The following is a 25,167-nucleotide window of genomic DNA, read 5'->3' on the forward strand; positions in this document are numbered from 1 at the left end:
TGATTTAAGCTCCCGTATAATGACATGGATTTTTAAATTCTATACTATTATATGGTCTTCTCAGATACTATTACAGCTGTCAAATCGGTGTCACTACGAGGGCGACGGCCACAAACTCCGTTTAAAAATGACCGAAAATGAATTTCTTTACTACATTCAATGCCAATTTTTTCAAAGCGCCTTCATGATGACACCAACGTTTTTACATAAATTCCTAGCTACACTTGCATACATCAAAAATATGTAATAAAATTGGTGTCACTATAAGGACGCCAGAAGATATTGGAACTTTTATGTGATAAATTTCACAAAAATGCAAATGTTTAAAGCCTAACTACTACTCTTGCCCTCATAGCAGAGATCTGAAACTAGTTAAGTTTGATCACCAACATGTTCGTCTAACATATGAAATAAAAAATCGGTGTCACTCCTATTACTTTCGGAAATATAATCATTCGAAATTAGTACGTTATGGAGTTATTTAAAAAAAGACTTTTCTAATTCGAATGGCTTTTTGCACAGTTTGTTTTAAACTTTAATATAAAATTACAGTAGTGACACCTAAAGAAATATGTTTCTAATGCTTTTTATAAAAAAAGCTTTATAAAAAGCATTAGAAACACAGTAAATCGATATAAGTACAAATGGACGTATTGTGTAATGTGCATTATGGCTAAAATAGTCGTACTAATATTCATATTTTTTCAACCATACTAATTTTTTTATGTTATTTATATTAAAAATGCAACTATTTATAACATAATGTCTTAAATAGTGATGAACATAATGTATCATATAGCGAGCATTCAGAATCTGAAACATAATTTGACGTAGACTAAAACAAAGAAAACAAAAAAAAATCAAATCACCCAGTTTCAGAAAGACGGGCCATCTCTTATTGATATCTGGTAATTTTGTAGCACTAAAGCTTGGGAAAACACGTTATCCCGGAGAAATAGTAGAAGTTGGCCATTTGCTAATCTGAATACAACTAGCCCCCCTCATAGCAGAGATCTGAAACTAATTAAGTTTGATAACCAACACGTTTTGTCTAACATTTGAACTAATAAAATTAGTGTCACTCCTGCTACTTTTGGAAATATAATCATTCGAAGTTTGTACGTTGTGGTGCATTTTTTTCATTTATTATTATTATTTTTATTTTATTTTGTTTATTTATGTATTTTGTTAATTTAATCTTATCACACCCAGATAGCGTTTTGACCATATTTATTTTTAACTTATTACAAAGAAGCAACGTTTAACCTAAACAGCTTTGGGCAGTAAGAGCGTGCGTCTTTATCTTGAATAGAAAATGTTCGTTTTGATATAGGTTACAGGTGGATCTATTGTGCATAATATGTTAAGATTATCATACCAATACTCGCCTTTTTTCTGGTCAAATGAATTTATTTATTCCAACCCTTTTTGCTATGCATCGAATTAGAAAAGTCTTTTTTTAAATAACTCCATAACGTACTAATTTCGAATGATTATATTTCCGAAAGTAAAGGGAGTGACACCGATTTTTTTTATTTCATATGTTAGACGAACATGTTTTGTTTTCAAACTTAATTAGTTTCAGATCTCTGATATGAGGGCGAGAGTAGTAGTTAGGCTTTAAACATTTGCATTTTTGTGAAATTTATCACATTAAAGTTCCAATATCTTCTGGCGCCCTTATAGTGACACCAATTTTATTACATACTAGCCGCCTGCGGCGACCAGGCTGGTCCGCCTTTTTACGCCATTCGCCTTTTTGCGCCAGGGTTGCCGCCTTCGGCGGCTTGCCTAGACAATATAGCGACGGTATTAATCAATGTGTATCTCTAGATATCAATATTATCATTCGCCTTTTTACGCCGATGTTGCCGCCTTCGGCGGCTGCTTAAACAAATTTCGTGGAGGTATCAATCAATCTATATCTATCTATATCATTCGTAGTTTGAATAAAATATTTTCTATATCTTTCTTTAGTTCCGTCGTTTGGAATATTTTTAAAGGAGGAGGAGGGGAGACACAAACGACTTATACTCTTCATGCAAATTTTGTAGAAAAATAACAAAAAGCACTTCCACTTTTATGTGAAAACATTGTTCTTTCAAAGTCATGGTGTGTTTGTGGGGGGGGGGGGCACTGACACCCCGTTGAAATTCCTTAATGACGGGCATGCCTCTTTCTTGCTGTCCATCTAATATATCGACCTTTATATTTGTCTATCTATCAAGCTATACGATCTAGGCATATCTACCTCCTGACTGTACATCTTTTTTTTTTTTAAATAGGTATTAATTCGAAAACAAAAACATTTTTTGTCCACTCAACCTCTATCTATCTCTGTATCTACCTAACCTAACCTCCAATCCGTAACAAAAACAAAGATCATGCAAAAGATCGCGGGCTTTATTTAATCAAAATAGCCCGCAAAAAAAAAAAAAAAAAAAAAAAAAGACTCTATGTTCCGCGTAGTGTTCAAAAATTAGCGCTTGCAAAAAGATAAAAAACTTAAAACAAAAAAGGTAAAGAAAAGGCAAACGATTTCAGTTGGATCACGTGATGAGGTAAGTTCGGAACTCATCCGGCAAGCGAACAGCTCGCGTTGTGTTCTGCCATTAAAATAATCGTAAAAAAAAAAAGCTATTGCGTATTTTTAAAACTTTTTTCTTCTGAAGGGGGGCAGAATGTTTTTTACTATTACCAACTAAACTTTTAGAATTGAGGGTTCAATACTTTTTGCGGGATGGGTTTCGAAAAAAATTAAACCCCAGAAAAAAATAAAAAATGAAGGTTTTTCAAAAATTTATAAAAAATACAAAAATTGCTGTATCTACAAAAATTTTTTATTCACCATATTTAAAAATTTAAAATTAAATTTCCTACACTATAGTACAAAAAACATTTGTGTGGTGCGATTGGTTCGGGGTCTGTGAGGTAAAAAATACTAAAAAGTGCAAAAAAAACACATAAAACATTAAATAACTTTTTCTCTAATTAAAATATCAAAAATCGAAGCCCGAGGTGCACAACTTCAGCAAAAACTACACCTGTATACCAAATTTCATCTTTCTAGGCCCCCTACCGTTTTCCCGGGATGCACGCCACACACACACACACAAACATCTTATTTTATTACTAGCTGCCTTCGGCGACCAGCTGGTCTGCCTTTTTACGCCAGGGTTGCCGCCTTCGGCGGCTGCTTAGACAATTTAGCGACGGTATTAATCAATGTTTTTCTCTATATATCAATATTATCATCTGCCTTTTTTTCGCCAATGTTGCCGCCCTCGGCGACCTGCTTAGACAATTTAGCGACGGTATTAATCAATGTTTTTCTCTATATATCAATATTATCATCTGCCTTTTTTCGCCGATTTTGCCACCCTCGGCGATTGCTTAAATAAGTTTCGTGGCGGTATCAATCAATCTATATCTATATCATTATTAATTTAAATAAAATATTTTCTAGATCTATCTAGGAGAGAATTTATCTAGATCTCTAGGGGGAGGGGAGACACAAACGGCTTGCTCTTTATGCAAATTTTGTTGAAAAATAACAAAAAAACACTTCCACTTTTACTTGAAAGCATTGTTTTTTCAAAGTCATGATGTGTGTGGGGAGGGGGGGGGGGAGTTGCATTGTCACCCCGTTGAAGTTAATTAAATGACGGACATGTCTCTTTCTTGCTGTCCATCTACTATATCGACTTCTGCATTTATCTATCTATCTATCTATACGATGTATGAGTATCTACCTCTAACAGTAATTAACAATCTTTTTTTATTTTCAGCCGCCTACGGCGGCCGTTTGGCTTACTTGTCATTCACCATTTTTACGCCAAGAAGTCGTAAAATAACAAAAATCGCGTCCATTTTTATGTGAAAGCATTATGTTTTCAAATCGTAGCGGCACCCCCCCCCCCCCCCCAACCCCCGTTGTTGTTCTTTAAATAACGGGTCTGTCTATCTCTCGCTGTACATCGACCTGTAGATTTATCTTTCTCTAGATCCATGCAAAATTACCTCTGATAGTAATTAACAATCTTTTTTTTCAAAGAAAAAAAGTATTAATTCGAAAAGAAAAAAAAAAAAAAAAAAAAAAAAACATTTTTTGTACACTCAATGTATATCAATCTACCTATTCGATCTATCTCTAAATTTTCTCATCTATCTCTATTTATTTTGATCTAACCACCAATCTTATTCCCTAACAAAAAGAAAATCATGCAAAAAAAGCGCGCTTACTTATTTATTAAAATAGCGTAAAAAATTTGGTGTCTTTGTGGTACCCGGAGTTTGCCAAAGTATAAAAATCATTGTTTTTATTGAAATTCAAAAAAAAGAAGTGACTGGTACCAAAACGATCCGATGTGGTCCGTCTGATTAACCGAAATCGAATGTTTAGCAAAACATCGGGGGGGGGGGGGAGAAACAAATGAAATACCTGGAAAGAAAAAAAAGCAAATGAATCCTTCGAAATTAAGAAAAGAAAAAAGCAAGTTACGCACTTCAGTTAGATCACGTGGTTACCCATTCCATAACCAGGGTGCTTATTCCAAGCTCGAAATTCACCTTGCGAGATTAGTTCTGATCGCCTCACTAGATGGCGCTATAGGGAAAAAAGCGGTCTCGAAAGGAAATTCTCGCAAGTAGCAATTCCAAGCGCCAAAAGAAGGGGAAAAGTGACTTTTCGGGCGCTTATTTGCGGAGCGAAATCTCGACTGCCCTAAAGTAGGTGAGATTGAGCGATTTTTGTGATACAATTTGGGAGTTAGTATTTCTGAAAGGTATTGGCTCGAGGAAAACGAATTCGGATGTTGCCAAACTTGGAGATGGTGCAGGGGGGCAAGGGGGGGGGGAATAAAACTGCACTGGGGGGGGGGACAAGTGGTTTTCCGTTAAATTTTTGTGACACAAAAATGGGAGTTAGTTTTTCTGAAAGGTATTGGCAAGCAGAAAACAAATTACAATGTTACGAACCTTGAACATAGTGAAGGAGAGGGAGGGGGATTAAAACTGCGCTGGGGGGGGGAGCAAGTGGTTTTCCGTTAAATTTTTGTGACACAAAAATGGGAGTTAGTTTTTTTGAAAGGTATTGCAAGCAGAAAACAAATTAGAATGTTACGAACCTTGAACATTGTGAAGGGGAGGGAAGGGGGTTAAAACCGCGCTGGGGGCAAGTGGTTTTCCGTTAAACTTTTGTGACACAAAAACGGGAGTTAGTTTTTCTGAAATGTATTGGTAAAGCAGAAAACAAATTAGAATGTTAGGAACCTTGAACATAGTGAAGGGGGGGGGGGGTGAAAAAGTGGTTGTCCGTGGAATTTTTGTGATAAAATTACGGCAGTTGGTTTTTCTGATAGGTATTGGCACGAGGAAAACGAATTAGGATGTGGCCAACCCCAAAAATGGTACAGGGTGGGGGGTTATAACTGCAAACATAAAACAGGTATATATGCAAAATTTTTCGCTTTACAACAAGTTTTCAAAGCTTAAAATGCTTAATTCAACTAATAACAACATTATAATGTACAAACATCCGATTTAAATTGCAGACACGTGTTTCGGTAGACACGTGTTAAGAGCTCCTTTTTCAATGTAAAAAATGTTTATGAATGAAAATGCATTAGGCTAAGGTTGATAACTTCCATTGATTCCAGTAACCAAACCCATCATTTAAGAACTAAGGTACGAGTGGGGGGGGGGGAATCGGGGGCACTCCAAATTTTCAAGATATAATGCATTTGAAATAATTAAGGGGCTAGGAATTTCCTACTCCCTCTTATTTTTTTGACCGCTCGACGGCCTGCACAAATGCGTCTAGGGGCAGGGGCGGACTGGCCATGTGGAAGATGTGGAAAATTCCACATGGGCCGCACCTAACTCGGGCCGTTTTCTTTTTTTCAATGTTAATTTTATTTTGCAAAAAAAAAAAAAAAAAAGATTTTAGCTAGGCCGGCCGTTCTTGTGTATTTAGAGTCACAGTCCAGTTGTCTTAAACTTAGACATTGAGATAACTGCAATTGGGGGGGGGGGGAGAGGTTTGGAGAGGATGATGATTAGATGGTTTTCCACTTCCAGTGGTCACTCTTTTCTTGTCGAACTATTGCCGTATTGTATCTTGTTACGAAGTGAGAACGCAATGGTTTCGTGGGGTGAACCTTCGCCCAAAGTGAAGCCTTAAGGGTGGGCCCTGGTTAAGAGCAGGTGGTGTCTCTTGCTATCTATGTCGGAAATTGATGTTTCCTGGAATTCTGTGATGAGGAGCGGTATATTGGGGGGTGAGGATATTTTTTATGACCATCTAAAGCTGCCTGGGAAAGATTACATTAATCCCTTTCCTTCATATGAAAAAGACTCCATCCAAAGAATAGGATGTAAACCAGTTCTGGTAATATACAAAACGCCTGCTAAGAAACCTTTTATTTTTTTTCTCTCTCTCTCATTCTCTTCCCTTCGTGTTTACTGTTAAGTTTCCCGCCACTTTCTGTATAATATACGGAGCCATGTCTTTTTCAACCAATTAGGTAATCCCTCTCTTCGCAATTTCGTCTCAGAAAAATAACGAGTCATTTGTTATACAGTGTGGAATAACATCTGTATTGAACTAACAATGACAAAAACTTTTTCGCGGTAAGTTTAATATTTTTAGTCATGTGTTTGCTAAAATTTTGTTGCTTTCAACACTTTAAACAAAATAATATGAATTTAAAATAACGATTACTTTAAATTAATTTGTTTTCGTTTATTAAATTTCAAATCCAGAGTCTTTGAAAATAACTAGATTAGTCTTTGAAACTCCTAAGCAAAGTGTGCTTCATTTTATTTCTTTTCAATCGTATTAATGGACAGTATTCATCTGACGTCACTGCAGGTCAAAACCGACACTGCAGTGCATTGTGGGAACTGTAGCAAACGAAAATCCGTCACTACAGCGTATAATAACACTTGCATTTATGCGGCTTATAAACTCTTCTTTCTATTTAAAAATGAGAGGTATTTTTAAGTTTTTTACAAAGAAACTATGTAACAGAATGATGAACAATTCATTTTATATGAAATTCTCTTTATTACAGTGCAGAACCTTTTATCCGGGAACCAAAAAACCGGGAAACCAGAAAACCGGCAACTTTTACCCGATTTTCCCGCCATCTTTTAAAAATAAGCCATTTTGACAATTTTTGAAAAATGAAGCATTTTTTCTGCAATACCAAAAGAATATGAACGATTTCTTAATAAACACCATATAACTGACGAGAAACTGTTGCAAACACTAACTTCAAATGGTTATCCTTTATGCGGGGCAAAATTTCCGAAAGATTTTCTTGAATTAAAAAGTACATTCGTATGTCTGAAATTTTCGTGTTTTATTCCAACTGAAAGCTAAGGAAATGAATATTGTCGCATTCTAATGCAGTATTTGATTGAATGGCCTCTAATTAAAGGCATTTGGCGTAAGTGACGTCTCAAAAGTGTGGGAAACGCCGAAAACCAGATTCGCGATTTTTTTGGATAGTTAGTTGATCGTGAAATCTAGAAATCCATTAAACGCAAGACGAGGCTGCAAGAACTCATAAATCAAATTTCTGTTATATTAACCAAATGCAAAAGCATTAGTTATCAATAGCTACCGTAATCGCAAACACGAAACCTTTACAAAAAATTTAAAAAAAAAAAAAAAAAAGTGCGATCATGAAAGTGAATTATTTTATACACTATAGTAGAAAATTTGCACACTTAGGTTCAAAAACTTATTTTTTGCCCTTCCCTTCATTTTCTTATGTTTAAAAGCATCGAAAAGTGGAAGATTTTCCCTTTCTTTTCCAAACAGAATGTGAGGGTCCCCGGTATTATGAGTTAGGCATTATGAGAGATTAGTAGTGTTTTGGTGTTCAAATTATTCATTCACTAGTAGTTTTTAATATTTCGATATTTATAAGCATTTCTGAACTGTTTTCTTCTTATTTTAATATGCATAACTATTTATTATAGTAATTTAAGTTTTACAAACAATCGTCCAATAGCGTTTTTTAGCGATTCAGAAAACCGGGAAATTCAGATATCCGGGATAGCGATGGTCCCGAACTTCCCGGATAATTGGTTCTCTACTGTATTGTAATTTCATGGGTTTAAGCCTCTTTGGTTCCTCATCAGAAACATGGTGAAAACTCGAATTATCGTTTTACTTTTCCCTTTTCTCGGAGTTTTTCATGCAGTTAAGAGTCTGTATAAGCCCTAAGCATGTTCATGATGCATATGAAGTTCAGTAATCCTTAAATAAAACGAGTTTTTTTAGCATTACTAACACTGTGCAGTTGGTCAAAATACCCGCAGACGGAGAGATGATGGCCAAACCGTAAGTAAGTTTCATTATTAATAGTAAAAATAGGTAATATGTTACTCTCTCCCGTTCCCCATTCTCGAAATCTGTTCATCATTTCTTTTAAAGCATTTTTTACTATTGATCATTTTATATTTAATTCAGTGTTGTATTTGTTGTGGTGATCAAAAATTAATCGTACCGAAAGCCGATGTGACAAAACAACAATGCATTATATTTTCTCCTTCCTCACTCTTTCTGTCTGTCAACTGCTGTCATTGATTTATCGACACAAAAAAGTTTATTATCTTAATTTGAAAAATGAAACTCAAAAAAAAGTTTTGTTCGCCTATTTTTTTCCTGATATTTCTTTGTTCCAATCACTCCTTATGAGGCTTCAAAATGCAGATTTTTATACCTATTTTTCAAAATTTTCTCCGGGGGAGAAACCCCCGGACCCCCTAAATTGGGGATATTCCATACCCCACTTACAGGGAGAAACATTCATCACTATCTTGATATCATTCTCCGTTTTAAGCTGAATTCAAAAACGGGCAGCAGCCAAAACATTGAAAAAAAAAAAAAAAACTAAAAAGATGGCTTCTTTCGTCATCAACAGAAAAGTTTTCCAGATTACAAAACTGGGATTTTTTTTTTTCTTTTAAAGACATGTGTAGTCCTTGAAAAAAACTTGTTATTTTCTTTTTCTTTTTTATATAAAGAAAATCACTAAAAACTTTTGGGGTTGGGAAAAAGACAGCCAAAATGTTTGGGGTAGGGCCGGAAAGAATATTTTTCCACATAGAAATTCTAGGGCCAGTCCGCCCCTGTCTAGGGGAAATTTTATGTAAAAAGCGTTTATAAATTTTATTTTTCTTTTGTACATTATCCCACTTAAAATGTAGTTTTTTTCACAAAAGTACTAGTTGTTTCTGAAAGTTGTATGAATTTCAAACTTACACAGAATATACAATCCCTTTTTTTTTTGCGTTTTAGGGGGGGGGGGTGACATCACAAATTATCGCCCCGGGTGTCACCCATGCTGGGTACGCCACTGACGTAGGTATTTTATTTTTTTTTTTGTCTTCTTTTGATATAAAATCCTCCTCCCCTTTTTTTTCCTAAATTCTTTATTTATTACCTACTGTCAATATTCAATTTCAATTGAATTCAATTTGTAAGAAAATTTATTTTTCTTTATTGAAATTTGATATTGATTAACTAATTACAAAACAGTACAAATACTGGTAATTTCTGGGGAATTGTTTCTAAAGTTTGATTTTCCATTTCGCCGACATCAAAATTAGCAATATTATACATGTATTCGATTATCGTGTGCGCATTTGTAAATTGGCTGCTATGTAATATGATGCATTTCAAGGAAAAGAGAATGCTTCAAAATGCTCCTTTTTTCTTTTCTTCTTCAATTTAGGATCTTTCCTTTGGGTTGAACTTTAAAGTTCTTTATCAGCTGAAGAGAAATAATGATTGAAAAATTTATTCCTTTTACGAATATTTTTCAATATACATTTACAGAAGCAGAGTATTTATTTATTTTAAACTGCTCTTGTAACCAAGATTACTGTTTTGACTTTTTAATCTTGAAAATAAAGATGGAATTGTGTAATCATAGGTACAAGTTGCTTGTTTTGAAAAAGTAATCTAGAAAAGTACTGTTTTGAGGATATCTTTGGAAAACAATACCTAGAAAAAATGGAATTTGAAAACAGGAATATTGAAGAAGTAATACTTTTTATTTAGTATATGCTTATTAAATTATAATTTTAAAGGAGAAGAGAAAAAAAATCTGGAACATATCTTTGAAACTGAGATTATTGTTATAATTGCAACTGGGAGCGGGGGGAGGGTTGGTTTTTACATTACTAATCCTAATATGGAAGATTATATATTCTGTTATGTCTGCTCCCATCCCCAAAAGCTCAATTAGCACAACAAACCTTTTACATTTTGTAGGGATGTCCTCCCCCAAAATATCCGGTCGACTCCCCCCTCCAAAAGCAAGAGCCCCCCAAATAAAAAAATACCCCTCAACCCCCTTTAAAAATTTCAATGGCGCAGTCAGCGCCATGCCCTAACACCCCCCTCCCTGCATTTTAGTGTTTTTTTTTTATTCAATTTGAATTAGCAGATTTTTTCATTAAGACTTTTGAATGCCTCTAAACCTTTCGCACTCTGCACTTCATTAGACACGGCAACAACATATTATTCAGTCCACGATTACGAACTATTTGTATTTTTTCGTCTGCATTTATGAGGGTTAAGATTTTTTTTTTAGTATCATTATTTTTTATTTCGATTATAGTTTCTTGGGAAAAATATATTTCATATAAGGCGTTCTTACTAATATAGATGGTGTTATAGGGTAAATCAACAAAATTTACGGTTAATTTTTATCATATTTATGTATTGGCTGTTTTCACCTTTTCGATTTTTGTTTTAGACACTAATATTGAAATATGCAAAAAATATGACTTACTTTTTGCCATTCGACTAAGCTTTTTGCACCGGAGCACTCGGCCATTTTTCCTTTGTGTACTATTTTGTAAAATTCTCGGAGAATTAATTTTTAAGAACATCTGGGTTTGCTTCAAGAAAATCTAAAATTATTTCGGTGTGATTCTTTGTAACGTAAAACGTATTCTTTGAAGAGTAGCCATTAGCGTGCCAGTCATCAAAGTTCGCGCTCTTCCGTGCAAGGATTAAACAAAACAAAACTAGCTGCGCTGAAAGGACATTGGTTGGAAGAAGTCACGTGTACCTCCTGGCCGACCAAACTAATCGAAAAAATCGGTGCCTCTTCGAGAGACAGCTGCGAGCTGTTCAGAATTCAATGTTGCGAGATTTTTTCGACAACATCGATCACGTGACGGGAAATCTCGAAGTCGAAACGAGAATTGTTTGGAATGAGCGCCCAGCCCGAAACCCCTTAACGCGCATGCCGCAGATAAGGAACGGAGTTGCTTTTTGCTACGTTGTAATAGCACTTTTTTCCCCATTTTGCTATCGGGATTTTAATGTTGTTTTTGCTGTTCAGCTTGTATTCGAAAATCGCTTCGCTTTATTAGTTTTTTGGCCATGAATTAAATAGTGCAATAAAATACAAGGTTGCTAATATGTGCTGAAATATTCCTTAAATTTACACAGTACATAAGTACATAACGGGAAAATAAACAATAGAGGATAGGACAAAAAGCAATTATTTTTATAACACTAATTATTTTATTCAATTATTATTATTATATATATATATATATATATATATTTTTTTTTTTGCTTTTACCTCAGTATATCATTTTTTTTTTCTTTTTATACACTTAAGAAATCTTAAGAACGTTAAATGTAAGATGATCTATCTTTCAAAATGGCTCAACAAAGCATTCTTCAAACAATTGACTGATCGGTACAACCTGTGAGTTGGACCTGTTGAATGGACAAAACGCTTTAATAACTGTGGGAATGATTTTCTAAGAGGATAAAAAGTATTCTTCGGTGCCTTTTGATACATTGTGACCCTTCAAAACGACCTATACACACAGAGACTGGTCGGTTCTTTTACCCTAATTCCGATGACTTTTAAATCCCTTCTGAGTGTCCAGATATCAGTTGCTCAAGCGTGGGAAGTATTTTAAAGATAAATGCTTACAAAAGATCAAAACTTGGGGCTAATCCCCTATTTCCCTAAAGGATACCTTTGTGCATGCAGCTAAAAGCAAGCCCCCAGCTGAGAGAGGAATCGGCCTGGGCGGATTCCCTAAGGAGGTGCCCCCCTTGGTGTCTTGTGGTCAATCCTTCCGCATTATTTTCGTACAACAAAACAGTTTGAATCAGAAAGGAATTTCAAAGCAAGCTTTACTGCTTGTACTTGGGAACATGTCTTCAGAAGAAAAAAAAAAAAGAAAATTTTGCTTGAAATCGAGTCGGATTGTTTTTTCTTTTTTTAAAACATACTTGGATAAATTTTAATTAGTTTCATAGGATTATTTACTAATTAAGGCAATTTGATTATTGAAAAGAAATCAAATGTTTTATTTCTATTTTTAAAATCTCATAAAAGAATGTGCAATTAAAACATTGGAGCTATTTTAAAACAATAAATAAAATCTGAAAAAGAAAAGGAGAAAAGGAATGTTTCGTTTTGTATGAGTAAAGCGAAAAGAACTCAAGATATTATCATTTCATTTGTACTGTAGTATATATTTTATGTTTTGCATAGGGTCAACTATTATGTATAATCAATGCGGTCGTCATAATTTTTGTTTGTGAAATTAAAAATATTCAAAACTGTATCACTAAAAAGCCATCAAAGGGTGCCGCGAATATAAAACGTTATAATTTAAGTTTGAAAATATCATAATTTAAAAATGAATAAATATTAAAAAATAATAATGGTATACAAATAACTAAAAAGCGTAGTAAACACATTATAATAATTAAAAAAAAACATACTCGTACAAAATTAAGATGTGTAAGATAATTAAAAAAATAATAGTGTGTAAAATAAATTATAAAATTTGAGGATTATGAACAATTTAATGAAGGTTGCTTGGGTAAGAAGGTGGATTTTTGATAACAAGAAAAAAATATTTCTGTTTCTTTGCTTTATTCAGGCATAGAAATATTGGTAAATGTGTAAGGAAATATTTTCCCACTTGTTCATCAGGAGTTCGAACGCCATAATGCTAAGAAACAAAGCTTCCACGAAAAGATAAAAATATAATGCCTGATTATTTGAAGCATTATTCGTGTCCCATCTAAGAGTAATTGAAAGGTTAATATCTTAGTAAAATAAAATAATTTACAACAAATTTTATGAAATACTGTAAGTTACTTCCCTTTTGCATAAGGAAAAGAGCTTGATTAGCGCTCCCCTAAAAGCACCACAACCCAACAGAGAAGCGCAATAACAGGGGTCTGCCCCTGGAAGGATCGCCGACACATATTCGGCCGAAGCAAAAACTGCTAGAAACGCCGTGACGACACAGGATCGTCGAAGGCAGTTAGGAACCACTTTCTTGCGACGAGCCTGAATCGGCCGGGGCAGTTTTAACACAAACTGCGCGGCCGATCCTGTATCGGCCGGGGCAAAGAATGGGCTAAAAAATTGTAAAAAAAAAAACTTTTGAATATTTTTGAATACTTTTTTTTTCTGTAGAGGACGAAATGTTCTGACTACTACATAGTAAAATTGTAGAAAAGAGGTTATTATATTTTTCACGGGATGCGTTAAAAAGAAAATTAAACCCAGAAAAAAATGCAAAATAAAGGTTTTTTCAAAAATTCATAACAAATACAAAAATTGCTCTATCATCAAAATTTTTATGTTCATCATATTTAAAATTAAATTTCGGACACTATAGTACAAAAAAAAATTGTCTGGCGCGATTGGTTCGGGGTCTATGAGGTTAAAAGTACTAAAAAGTGCTAAAAATCACATAAAACATTAAATCATTTTTTTTCTAATTAAAATATCAAAAATCGAAGCCCGAGGTGCACAACTTCAGCAAAAACTACACCTGTATACCAAATTTCATCTTTCTAGGCCTTACCATTTTCCCGGGATGCGCGCCACACACACACACACACAAACATCTTATTTTATTATATGTATAGATATGTATAGATTTTTGATGTATGCAAGTGTAGCTAAGAATTTATGTAAAAACTTTGGTGTCATCATGAAGGCGCCTACTACCTAACGTAACTGAGTAGGTTTAGTTTTAAAAACTAATTTCGCGTATAGTTAAATTAGTGTTTAATTCAGGATTCGGTGGGTTGTCAGTTACGTTATGAAGTTGTTTATAGGAGGCCCCGACTTCAAAAGGTTATTAAAAATTAAGAGACCGTATATAATTAGTTAGGTATTTAAAATAATTCATCGTATAGTAATTTAAATCAGTGTTTATTTATAATTCGGTGTTTAGTTTAGTTGATTTTTGTACTGGAATTGTAAAATAAATTTCATTTCTATGTTTGGGTCGGAAATAGAATGTAAGTGTAATCAGTTATTTTTTGCTTTTTACTTCCTGGGTATTTTTTGAAGGCGTTTTTTTTTTTAAATTTAAAAGTAATTTATAGAATTTTAATTTTTCAGCGCTAAGTTGTACCTTAAGATTAAGCAAATCATTTAGTGAAATCCCAAAGTCTTTAAGTGGTCTAGTTGTAGAGATATAAGCAAAACCAGGCCTCAGATTTCTCCGTGACAATCAGGTCAAGTATAATAAAAGTGCTTGATTAAAATACTCTGCAGAGACAAAATATGTATAAAAAAAAGAGAAAGCGTAAGAAAAACAGAGAAATGTCCCTTTTTGGCTTCAGAGGGTAGCATTGATGGTATGTCAATAATCAGAATTGGAACAAAATTGCCCAATTGATGTCTTGAGAAAAGAAAAAAAAATGTTTTGGTAGATATGATAAGAAAACCTATAAAGATTTTGCAATTTTCAACTGTAGCTTTATTTTCTACAATTCTTTGTGTCTCCAAAACATGTCTTGTAACGATTTTTACTGTAAATTATGCTTAACATTTGTTTATGTTCAAATTTGAATAGTTAGATCGTATACCAAGAAAGTAAAACTCTTTTCCAAGTTCTGTAACATCAAGATTTTTTGCTCACAAAGTTAAAAGCTAAAATTTTAAACTGAAATGTTAGTTTCTACATATTGAAAAAAAAGAAGAAAATACTATATTAAAATGCTCTTATTATCCTATTTCAACTATGAATCAACAGGAACGCTGTGAAAAGTATTTGAAACAACTCACGGGGTTTTGGAAGATTTTGTTTTAGGTTTCTACAATTTTATTGTTGACTTTGACCATACGATTTACAAAAGTTTATCCGCAGACATTTCAAATTTCCTTCTCCTTTAATATATCAAGGGGTATGGTAGAAGCTGAAAAACAGGGGGGAAGAAAATTTCGTGTCAACGAAACTTGGGAGACGCCTTAGCAAAATGCCTCGTGCTTCGCAATTGAACTGTGACATTTTTATATCAAAGCATTTTTCTAAATTTGACGCAACTAAATTCAGCGTCAGATGCAATCCAAATTTTTTTTTAATTTATTTTTTATATTTTTAATTTTTTACTCATGTAAGTGGGGCAGCAAGGAAAACTGGAGGTAATTAAAATTTTAACGTACTTTTTTATAACTTTACTTTTAATGGAACTTTGAAATCACATGCTTAACCCTAATCTAGCGATCATATGGGACCAGAGTGATAGTGGTGTAAGACAAAAATTGTGCCGAATCAGGACATTTTTTGGAGGTCATAGTAACCTCCCATCGGGTGACCATGATTACGACGTATACTTTTAAAATTCACGCGATTGTCCAAAGGATGGACAAGTGCTTGTTAGTCTAACAAGAAACCTTGTTTAAGGACTCTATATTTTCCAGATAGATGTTCTAATCAACAACGCAGCACGTTACCAAATTGGGCGACTAATAGATACTGATATAAAAGTGGATAAAGCAATGTTCGACGTCAACTTTTTTGGGCCGATCTCCCTCACGAAACTTGTCATAAAACAGTTCCTCAGTCAAGGCAAAGGACACATCGTAGTAATTTCAAGTATTGCCGGAAAATTTGGTGAGTAATTTTTAAATGACAATCATTTCAACAATAACTACATTAAAATTAATTTCTGTTTGAGAGAATCGTATGCGATTTTGAAACTTCTCCACATAAAACATTTTTTACTTCGTTAAGAACAATGCAGTTAGCCGCTGCAGTTAAGCAGTTATTTCATAGCTGGAGCTGCTGAAAGGCAAAAAAAGAACAAGTAATTTTAGTTGTGTCAACTGCTCGGGTGGTATATTGATAGCTATAGTCTGACTCTGGTAAAAAGATATATGTGCTTAGACAAGCTCATTTCTGCTCGGGTTGAAAGAGGAGGACGCTTTGCATTTCCATTCTGCCATAGACCTTCCACTTATTTTAATAAGTGGAATGTCACCGATCGCATTCTATTGTAGACTAATTTTTGAATAACAACCGACTAAATGAACCATTTCTGTTTGTTAGCGATTAATTGACTTCCTCAGGAACCGAGGATAGAGATGTACACACGATATCCTACATTAAAACAGAATTCTTGAAATATGAGTTTCGAAATTAACACCAAATTATACGCACGTCGTGCATACCTTCTTGCTAAGGAATTTTTTTCCCAACTACTTTAACGGCAGAGAGAGAGAGAAGTTTGCGCATGCGCAAAGATAATCATATGAGCTTTAGTCCATCGAATGTCAACTTATCAGAGTCAGACTATACTTGAATAATTATTGCGTACTCACAGAAAGAACTAAACAATTTTCCCGAACAAATCAAATTTCTGATCTTATTTATTCGTTGACTGACTACATGGATCGTTAGTAATCTGTCTAGCGTATCAAATTTTATGCTTCTTGCATTTATATTAAATTTTAAAATTCATCATTAAAGAAAAATACAGGCTTCCTACTTGTTTTAAATGTAAAACAAAAGGGTTTTTAAGCACTTTCAACAAAACATTCGAAAATATTAAGGAACCTTTAAAATGTTCAATTGGAACTTATGACTTGGGAAAGAATTCCCCAAATAATGACTCAGAAAAAGAAGTTAATTGTTTTGATAGGATTCTTTACATTTATACTTCTAAAAAAAGTTCACGTAATGTATCGCCATATTTAGTAAGATATTCTTATTAAAATTAATCTTATCATTGGAGCGCTAGCAACGTATCAAATCAGAAACTGAACGCATATGTATTAGATTTGTGAACGTTGCACAACTAACTGCAATTTATCTTTTCCGTCCATTAAAAAAAAAAAAAAAAAAAAACTTGGGGGGGGGGGGGATTGTACAAATAGATTTTTTAACAATAAGATTCGAAAATTACTCATATTGGTTGTTTTCAAGCGTTGTTAAAATACTTCCCATCTTTATCTTTTCTTTACTAATAATAAAGCTGAAAGTCTCTCTGTCCGGATCTCTGTGACGCGCAAAGCACCTAGATCGTTCTGTCCATTTTCATGAAATTTGCTCACAGAATTAGTTTATAGCATGGGGGTGTGCACCCCGAAGCGATTTTTCGAAAATTCGATTTCGTTCTTTTTCTATTCCAATTTTAAAAACATTTTCTCGAGCAAAATTTTTATAAGATGGATGAGTAAATTACCAAGTTATAACGTGGAACCGTAACATGGGCAAGCCAATTGGCGAGAAATGCACCATACATTATTTGTAAATATACGGGCGAACCAAAAGACCTTTTAAGTTTCTACTACGGGCGAAGCAGTGCGGGTACCACTAGTTGATTTTATAAAGTTGACTCTATACGTAAAGTTTTATCTCTCTCATACATTTAGTTTAATTTAGATATTATGCATTAATTTATTACGCATTCAAATCTGTTTTAGATATTGTTGGATATTGAAAAAAAAAAAAACATTTACACGTGTTTTTTTTTTCTTTTTCTTTTTATGTTGCAGGTGTGCCATCAACGGCATCTTACACAGGAACAAAGCATGCTTTACAGGTATGTTCTTGCATCTTATTATAATAAAACAATCGACAGTTTAATTTACAAAATGAATAGTTAAGTGATTTAAAATTGACTTTTTTCCTTCCAAATATTATTTTTGATATTTTCAAGATTGAACACATCTTGCTAGGGCACCACACGAATAGCGAAATAATGAAAAAAATAAATAAATAAATATGTAGCAATCGAAAGAGACATTTTTTGACGCATAAACTGTTAGTCCCCGTAATCGCGATAAAGTCTGCCGACATTTAAGAAAAGTCAAAAAATTTAAAGACTCTGCGAGAAATATAATGTACACATGACTACACCGTCTGCCATGGCAAGACATCCGTTTGTAAAAAGTGAAACCATTTCTCACTAAAGCCTGTTAACTTTGGTGGCTTTTCTTAAAATTTGGGCAGTCTTTAAGAACCTATATTCGGATAACGGGGACATGAGGGCAAATTATTTATGTGCCTAAAAACATGTTGTACTTCGTGTTTCTCCGATTGCCACTTATGAAGATTCTTTTTTTCATTATTACAGTATCGGATGGTTTCCTGGTTAGTATAAATTACAATGTTATTGAGTAAACTGCTCATATATTATTACATTATGACTGTTTAAAATGTCGCGGAACGAAAGTTCTTTTGTTAGAAGCGTTTGTGGGCTTTTAGTAGAGATAAAGAGATGACAGTCAATCATATTGTACCTTAGGACACGTTCCAAGGTGCAACATATACTTAATAATTAAGATATGTTTAGGAACAGGCCATGGTTCTTGGAGACTCATGTAATACAGTGGAACCCCGTTTTTACGTTGTTCGTTTCGTACGTTCTCACTTCTTATCTCCTTACCTGATGGTCCCTGAAAACAGCTATACTGATAATGTTAAAATATTCCGGATTTTACGTTACCCTTCTCAGAAAGTCCGCTTCATACGTTTTTCTACTAACAGATCAAAATTAATTTTCATCTACAATACTCACACAAACTTTTTCAAAAAAATTTAGATTTCTATTTTTACAAGGTAAATTTGTTTTATAGCTATTCGAGGCTACTCTAGATCTTTTTGTACAGTCTAATTGTCCTTTGTCTGCGAGAGGGATTTCCTCTGATCGCCCAACTTTCTTCATGACAATTGAGGACTAGAATCGCTGACCCTTCTCTAGAATTTTCTAGAAGTTGGTAACAAGTGTATCCATCAATATCAGATTTACTACCTGCTTTCCATGATAATGATGAAGACGAAAGAGAAATAATCGATAGTGTCCCTACAGCTGATCAAGTAATTCTATGCATAAAAACTCTAAAACTTTTTTTATTCGTAAATGCCAACTAAGAAGCAAATTTGCAAAAAAGATCGTGCTCAAATGAAATTGTATATAAAAACAAGTGAAGATTACACATTTTTCCCAACACTTCATTGGATAAGTCTTTTTTTTTTTAAACCATATGCTTAGATTTTTAACACGACCCCGATTTTACGTTTCCCCACTTAGAACGTTTTTTTTAATTACTAGTCCGACATAAAACATAAAACCGGGGATTCACTGTAATACCGTTTGTAGCCGTTGCAAAAAGAATGGCTGGTAGAGAAAAGACTGGCAGTTTTCTCTGCACTGACACTGCACACACAGAGAAACTACTTTTACAGAATTAAGTAACGAGCATATTTTTTACAGAACTAGCTGATGTGCCTGCACAGGTTTCAAATCCAAGAATTAAATCCCGAAGAATGTAACTAAAATTCAATTGAAAACGCAAACCAGTTGTACACCAAATATTTTCCAGCAACATAACATTTTGTGAAGGATGTTTAGATGCTCTTAGATTTTTTAGTGTTTAAAGATCGTATATCGAATTCGATGACAAAAGACATTTAGAAAATTAAATAAACAAAGCTAAAATATGAGTTAGAGTTGGTGTGCGGGGTATTATAAAAATACTCACGTTTTAAATTTATTTTACTGTGCCAATTAGTAATAGATAATTACGTTTTACGAACTAAAATGTCCTCACATATGTTTTTTCTCCCCATATTATCAATATCTTGTAGGGTTATTTTGAAGCTCTGCGAACCGAATACCAGAGAGATAAAATTTCAGTGACTATGGTATGTCCAGGAATTTTCAGCTCTGAAATATTTCGGAAAACTATGACTACCAAAGAAGATGAGGTAATATTTTTAACTAGTCAAGTAATAAATTTCTACTACTGGGTACATTCCAATTCTGGATAAAAATGTGGTTTATTTATTTTAAAGATTTTCCAAAAAGATTACAACCATTATGAATGCCTAAATATGACTTCGGAAAGGTGTGCCTACCTCGCATTAGTGGCTTCTGTCAACAAACTCTTTGAATCTTGGATTGCTTATCAACCCTTCCTATTCATGATGTGGGGATCTCAATTTGCTCCAGATATTTACAAATAGTAAGTATAATTGTAGACTTATGGCTAAGACTTTTTCGTTCTGTTTCATAAATTAAGGATTTTTCGCTCCTCCATTGGAAGGCTTTCCGGATATAAAACGGCTCACACGCACACACAAAACTGTTTCTTTGTTTCTAACCCAGAATACTTTTCGTTATTTAAATAGGTTGTATAATATAATAATTTTACCACGCCCAAAAAGGAATACGGAAATAAAGGAGAAGAGGTATTTGACATCATCTAAAAGTTATAAAAGATGCTTTTACGAAAGTGTGAAAGAAAATAAATACAATAAAATTAAACAAACAATTACATTAATTATGCTAATCTCTCTTTAGGAAATAGCAATAATAATAAATGTCTGAAGAGTTTGCATTAATCCTTATACTACACGTGTATTTTCATAGAATAGTGGCGCCCAACCAGATTTTGTCCGAGAGTCGCACCTGATACTTATACGAATCTCGCGGGTCAGGACACACTTTCTTTAAAAATAAAATGGAAAACGAAAAAAAAAAAAAAAAAATTCAAACGAAGAATTGGGTTGTTTTCAAAATTTTTTCTTTTGAAAGAGGCCCCATATTTTGTTGGGCATGCTTAAAAACATAGAATTTAACCATTTTTATGCTTCTGTACATGACATCACAAGTGATGAAATGCCATTCACTGATGCCATTAGGGAACAGCGCAAATTATCATGTCCGGGCAACGCGGTTGACAGCAAAGCGTGAACATTTAGCGTGCCATAGTACATCACTTGTGACGTCATAAAGACCACGCTTTATTTCCAAAATCGTAGCCATTTAAAAAAATTAATTAAAAAATAACGGTTAGGGAAAAAAGTTTTTTTTTGGCTCCATATTTATTATTATTATTATTATTATTATTATTATGCTTATTCTATCAATTGCAGTGACTAAAAGTAGTACTTTTGACTGTTGGAAACAACCCCATTGTTGTCATCATTACAACATGCTTTTTTTTATTTTATTTTTTTTTTATTGCTACGATGTTTCCATCTGCTTTTTAGAAATCCATCACTGGCTACTTGTACTTTGCAAAAATCATTCGTAATAACGAATGAAGATGATCGGTTGTGGAAGAATCCAGAAGATATTTTTCGATTCATTACAATAAACATAACGGGTCACATGGATCAGCTTCGCGGGCCGTAGATTGGGCACCAGTCTTAAAAGTAGGAGGCATACAAACAGAATTACCTTGCATTAAAAAAAATTCTAAAACCGATCCTAGTGTAAAGAGAGAAAACAGGAACTAGCAATAAGAGACAAAAAGCAAATTCCATACTCACTATAAAACACAGACTCATTACCGCTTTTTTATGGCAAAAAATACAAGTGGCTAGTATATTCGCCCGGGTTATCGGTTTTTTTTTTTTTTTTTTAAATATACTTTTCATTTGAAGCAAAATACTTTAAAAGTTGTTTTTTAGCCCAGTAAATTTAGACCAAAACTAGGGTCGATGCACCACAAATTTATAATTAGCTGAATTTTTCAGAATAAGTTCCTGAACATGAGTAGACTGAATCCTGAAAAGTTCCCAAAGTTACCATGTGAGCTTCCATCCAAAATTTCGGATCATAGATGGTCGCCTAGTACTTTTTGTTTTCCTTATAACTCGGTCAAAAATGAAAATTTCTCAGTTCTGAAAAAAATTGTAGGCTCTAAAAGTAATATTGTTTCTATAAATAACTCAAAATAGCCAATAAAAAATTTCTAACATCGGTTTTGATACCAAAAACTGAAATTTCTGTGCTCTATGTAACATGCAGCAGAACACTTAAGCTACTAAAATAAATATTTTTTTACATTTTTGGGGTATTTTTTTTAAAAATAGTTTCTTCATATATTAGTCAATAGTTGTTATTTTAGTTTTAAATAATGCTCTGTATGTTTGAATTGGTGCTTATGTTTTATCGACATTTACCCATAAAAAGCTGTAAAAAATATGATCTGCAAATTTTCGTTGTGAAAATTCAATGCTGATCTGCTTATTAGCTCTTTGAAACAGCCATAAATCGTATGGTGGCTCCAAATTCCTTTCGTAATATTAAGTAAATTAAAAAAATATATATTAAAAAAAAAACATTCACAGTAACGATAGAAATTTGTCAAAAATCGTTCAAAACTTTTTTTTTATAACTAAAAAGATCATTGTTATCTCTCTATTTTTTGTGCACTTTAGGCGACAATTCTTTTTTTAAATTATGTTTCCGACAATGGGAAAAATGTCGGTGAAAAATCAACGCCTTCAACTTTAGGAAATTCTTTTGGGGAAGTTAAACTTCAGAAGAAAAAAGGCTTTATTATTAAGAAATGAGCGTTCTGTTCAGTCTTCCACAGTTTTTGATCAGGATGCTGCTATTTTCAAATCAAACTATAATTTACGAGATATCTCAATTATGAATCAGCCCCTTAATTACCCTTGCTTTTTGATTGGGTTTCTCTGAGAAAGGATAAAAACCCAAGCATAGCAGTTATCATTGAATCTGTAGAGCCTTTTGTTAAGCCATCCACCACCAATCTCCTTGTCCATTAAAGATGAAGGATTTCTTATGCACGCATTGGCATGGGACGAGTCAGACATATAATAAAAAGACATATGTCTCAAATACTTCAGGTTTCTTCAGAAAAAGTTTCTTTTTATGTGGAACAGTGGTTTTTAATGGATACCCATATGCATTACCAACTAACATTGGGAAAAAGCAAAGAAGGATGATGTCGAAACTGTCTGACTACTGCTGTTTGAAGAAAATGTAGTGGGAAAGAGAGAGAGACTATATAGACTTAACTTTTTGCGCAATTCGGAGAACAAATCAAGATAAATTCAAATTACGATGGAATACTTCCGATTAGAAGGAATGACTGTTGTACAAGTGGATAGGGAAGCCAATGTATTAATTTGCTCAATTGCAATAAAAACATGCCAGAACAGCTCCAGACCAGTCGCAGTAATAGGTACTGATACAAATCTGCTCTCGATTCTAAGTGAAAGAGGTATGTCTGGAACGTCACTGTATATTTTGTACCCCATACCAATTTAGTACAAAGAAAAATGTTTCAATATATTGAAATTATAAGACGTCTTCGGTCTCTTGAAGGATTTTCTTCTTTTGCTCCACGCAGCCACAGGATGTAACTCCGACTCCAAGTCAGCTATATTGAGAAAGGGCAAATTTTGAGCTTTCAAGTTGCTAAAGGAAAATCTCAAACTGCTTTCTCTGGTCTCACAGCGCAGTAGCATCCAGATAAGGTCACACAGTTTGTAGAAGTGTTGCTGAAAAATCTTTTTTTTTTTTGGTGGGAGTAACAGTTAACTCTCTAGACATCTTACGATACAACCGCTATAATTATTAAGTAACCAAAACTTCGTCTTCAAAATTTAAAGCTTGGCAACTCTTCCACCCACAAGCACAGTTGCTTCACAGCATCCATTTTATGTTTATCCAAAAGTATAACAGTGGCTTAAGAAAAACGTGAATCCAATTAAATGGCAATAAGTTATGAAAAAAGGTGACCTGTTCACAACGCTTTTGTCATTTCCTTATGTTTCTGAAGGAATTCCACATTTAATGTTTTGTGACTAAAAATTAACAGTAGTTATGTGAAACTGTGCTTAGATGCCAATGAAAACGCAGACCTTTAATGTTTCAAGTTTTGCATGCATTGTTTAGGTGAAACATGTAAAAATCCAATTTCTGTTTACAGTTTCGAAGATGAGGATGATGATATTGAATGGTGATGCTTTTTCTTTCTAGATTTTTATTGACATTACTATATTCTCTTTATATATTTTACATGCTTTTCAAAAAGATATTATATGTCAGTTTTAACTAAGTACTAAATATATTATATTCTGTAATTTTTTTGAAAATTCATTATAAGGTCACTTTTTTCTCTTATCCTATTCTCATTCCAAAGCTAGAAATAGCAAGATTTCTTTCACAAATGGAATAAAAGCAACTTGATTATTCAATAAATGGAATATATCAATCATTTTGCAGTTCATATTTTAAAAAGAATACCATAAAAAATTCCTTATTTTAGTAGCTTATTTGTTTTGCTGCATATTACGTAGAAAATAGAAATTTTATCTTTTGATGTCAAAACAATTATGTGAACCTTTTTATTGGTTATTTTAGGGTATATATAGAAAGAGTATTACTTTTAGAGCATACAGGATTTTTTAGAACTGAAAAATCATCCTTTTTGACCAAGCTGTAAGGAAAACAAAAAGTACTAGGCGGCCATCTTTGATCCGCCATTTTGGATGGAAGCTCACATGGGATCTTAGGGGACATTTTAGGATTTACTCTACATGCTATGAGGAACTAATTCTGAAAATAATTCTTAGTTATAAATTCGTGGTGCAAAAAATCCTAAATTTACTGGGCTATTTCTTCTTTTTCAAAAATAATTTTTCAGTTTTAGAATGTTGTCAGCCCAAAATTTTCGGATCACAAACAATTCTGATGGATACTCTGTTTATAGCAAATTACTATAACACATTAAAACTGTACAAGGTATAGTTTATCGTTTATGTGAATTACATTATTACAATTTATGTATGCTTTTCACTTTTAGCATCATGAGTCTGATATACAACAAGAAACGTCTTTCAGAACTTCATCAGGGAAAGTGGCCTACAGATCTCCCAGTGTGGAAACCGCTGTTTAAAGGGAAATGAAAACAATTATGTAAGCCTATCTTTCTATTCAAGGGACTTCTGTCTACAATTAGGGGCCAATCAAGCCATCCCCTCTACCTCTCCTCCCTGTTCTGTCATGCCATATCATTTCCATATTACATCATCACAATATTTTAAGCAGTTTTTTTTGTATCATATGAACCTATAAATACTCAT

The 25,167-nt window shown here is 33.5% G+C and overlaps 1 protein-coding gene across 1 annotated transcript in view; it reads left to right on the top strand.

Moving 5' to 3' along the window:
* The window catches only part of LOC129217391 (dehydrogenase/reductase SDR family member 7-like), a 50,695-nt gene extending 25,528 nt beyond the window's left edge, over positions 1-25,167 (top strand). Inside the window, exons 5-9 of the mRNA XM_054851688.1 lie at positions 15,735-15,927; positions 17,811-17,857; positions 19,906-20,025; positions 20,113-20,282; positions 24,888-25,167. Of these exons, the coding sequence (XP_054707663.1) occupies positions 15,735-15,927; positions 17,811-17,857; positions 19,906-20,025; positions 20,113-20,282; positions 24,888-24,990 (633 nt within the window). The 3' untranslated portion in view covers positions 24,991-25,167. The remainder of the gene's footprint in view (positions 1-15,734; positions 15,928-17,810; positions 17,858-19,905; positions 20,026-20,112; positions 20,283-24,887) is intronic.

The sequence above is a fragment of the Uloborus diversus genome, chromosome 2, assembly GCF_026930045.1.
Source record: "Uloborus diversus isolate 005 chromosome 2, Udiv.v.3.1, whole genome shotgun sequence".
In the NCBI taxonomy this organism is placed as follows: Eukaryota; Metazoa; Arthropoda; class Arachnida; order Araneae; family Uloboridae; genus Uloborus; species Uloborus diversus.